The sequence below is a fragment of the Alligator mississippiensis genome, chromosome 7, assembly GCF_030867095.1.
Source record: "Alligator mississippiensis isolate rAllMis1 chromosome 7, rAllMis1, whole genome shotgun sequence".
Lineage (NCBI taxonomy): Eukaryota > Metazoa > Chordata > Crocodylia > Alligatoridae > Alligator > Alligator mississippiensis.
This window is the reverse complement of record NC_081830.1, coordinates 17,036,235-17,038,635: the sequence shown is the minus strand read 5'-3', so window position 1 is coordinate 17,038,635 and position 2,401 is coordinate 17,036,235. Positions and strand designations below refer to the sequence as shown.

The window sequence follows — 2,401 nt, the reverse complement described above, 5'->3', positions numbered from 1 at the left end:
CTCTTTGTGAGGCAAAGTACCTCTCCAGGAGTTAAGCCAACTGGAGCTCATTGTGGAGCTCAGCTAACTCAAGCACCAGCTGGAAAGCCTGGTCTTGTAGTTTGAAAAGCCATGTGTTCATCTCTCTAGAAGCTACATCTGGGCTTGGTTTTCAGCAGGACACAAAGAAACCACATTATGGTTGAATATTCTCTAGAAAGAGCCCCTCTAGAGAACGCGTAATAGGGTGAACTGCAGTTCATCAGTGGATTCTGTAGTCAACTGTCCAGAAATTCAATTTCATGAACAACATATACTTACTTTCTTTATTTGACATGATAAAAAGGACCTTAGTTAGAGTAATACATGGGCACACATAGTTTAATTACTCAATAATACTGGCAGCCTTAAAATAATGATTTCAACAGGAGCTGAGCAATGCTGACACTTTCTACTTGTCTTTTCCACTCTTCATCACTGTGGAGAGAAATCCATTCCCCCCCCCCCGATTCCCCATTTACACAAAAACAAGGCTATGAGGAAATAATAGCTGAGCAATCATGCAGATTTCCCTCTAAGCAAACATTTCCTACCCCGTCATTGCATCCATCTTCCCAAGCACTTCCAAATACCTGTCCTGAAGAAAAAAAGTCCACTGCTTGGCTGAAGAGGAGTATGGATTTAAGGCTCAAAGATGAGGTCTTAGCCTACAGAATGCCAGAGGTTCCCTGAAATCCACTTCTTGACTTTCATCTGCTATTGATTTTACAAGGAAGTTGATTAATTAGCACAAGTATGGCTTTTAAGTCTTAATGATCTGTGAGTTCCAGGGGTTAGCATGATTTACATACACCAGTTTCTGGAGTCAATAGCACATAAGGAAGCTAGCATCACATCCAGCCACCTTTGCTGTGAAGGACTGTTAACCAAGTACATGCTAACAAGAAGATTGAATTAAGGGGGACGTTAGCACAAAGCCAGAGCAAGGTTTAATTTTAACTCACTGGAGCTGTAACAACATACTGTAGCACTTTGTCAGCAAGCTCCTTTAAGATGGGAAAGAGGGTAGTATAAACTTTTAAGGAAAGAAAGTCTAATTGTAATCTTTAGGCACTTTAATTTCTTCAGTGGAGTTGGATTGCACATTGCCTTACTTTTGTGGATTTATCTACCAGTTAAATACCTATACGCAGAAAAAGATAATCAAATGACATTTATGAGAAAACGATGGGCTCTTTATTCAACTGAACAAATTCCAGGCAATATGTTTCCCAAGGGCAGCTTTGATTTCCTTGTTCCTAATGCTGTAGATGATTGGATTGACTATTGGTGGCAGTACGGCAAACAGAACATTCCCCATGAGATCCAGACCTGATGGGGAGTTGGATGTGGGCTTCATGTATGCAACCATGCCAGTGAAAATAAGCAAGGAGACCACAACAAGGTGAGGAATACAGGTTGAGAAAGCTTTATGCTGGCCCTGCCTTGAAGGGATTCTCAGTACCACACTGAAGATCTGAACATATGATACAACAATGAAACCAAAACAGATTAAATATAAACATGCACTAAACACAATAATCCCAAATTCACTGAGATAGGAGTCAGAGCAGGAGAGCTTGAGCAGCTGGGGGACATCACAGAAAAACTTGTTGATGATGTTGGAGTGGCAGAAAGGTAACCGAAAAGTGTTACCAGTGTGCAGTGCAGAATAAAGAATGGCACTGACCCATGCACTGACTGCCATCTGGACACAAGCACTCCTCTTCATGATGGTCTCATAGTGCAGTGGTTTGCAGATGGCAATGTATCGATCGTATGCCATGATGGTAAGGAAGGCAAAGTTGGCTGTACCGAAGAAGAAGAAAAGGAAAACTTGGGCAACACATCCAGCATAGGAAATCAACCTGGTGTTCCACAGGGAATTGCCCAAGGATTTGGGGACAGTCACAGAGATGCTTCCCAGGTCTAGGATGGACAAATTCATGAGGAAGAAAAACATGGGAGTATGAAGGTGGTGGTCAAGGGCTACCACCATGATAACGAGGAGATTCCCTATGAGAGCTGCCAGGTACGCTGCTAGAAAGATGGCAAAGTGTAAAAGCTGCAGCTCCCGGATGTCAGAAAATTCCAGGAGGAGGAACTCGGTTACAGTGGTTTGGTTGGACATTGCCTTTTTCAGTCCATTGGGGGATGCCTGTGGTGGAAAGAACAAGGACAGTGGTCAGGATCAGAAAAATAAAGCTCAAAGGCTCTGATTCTCCTGTCAGAAACATCTCACAAACTATCTTCCAAACATTCACATGTCACTCCTTCTTCTTCAAGGGTGTGTGTATATATATATATATATATATATAATATATATATATATATATATAATTATTATTATTACATACAAACCCACACTATTTGATATATATCT

The 2,401-nt window shown here is 41.4% G+C and overlaps 1 protein-coding gene across 1 annotated transcript; it reads right to left on the bottom strand.

The window, feature by feature from the left end:
• Positions 1 to 1,219: 1,219 nt before the first annotated feature.
• On the bottom strand, positions 1,220 to 2,149 carry LOC132251887 (olfactory receptor 14A16-like). The gene has a single exon (XM_059731806.1). The coding sequence runs from the start codon at positions 2,147 to 2,149 to the stop codon at positions 1,220 to 1,222; it is 930 nt and encodes a 309-aa protein (XP_059587789.1).
• Positions 2,150 to 2,401: the final 252 nt, after the last annotated feature.

Coding starts and splice junctions, on each gene's coding strand:
- LOC132251887 (XM_059731806.1), bottom strand. CDS start 2,149: ATGTCCAACCAAACCACTGTAACCGAGTTCCTCCTCCTGGAATTTTCT.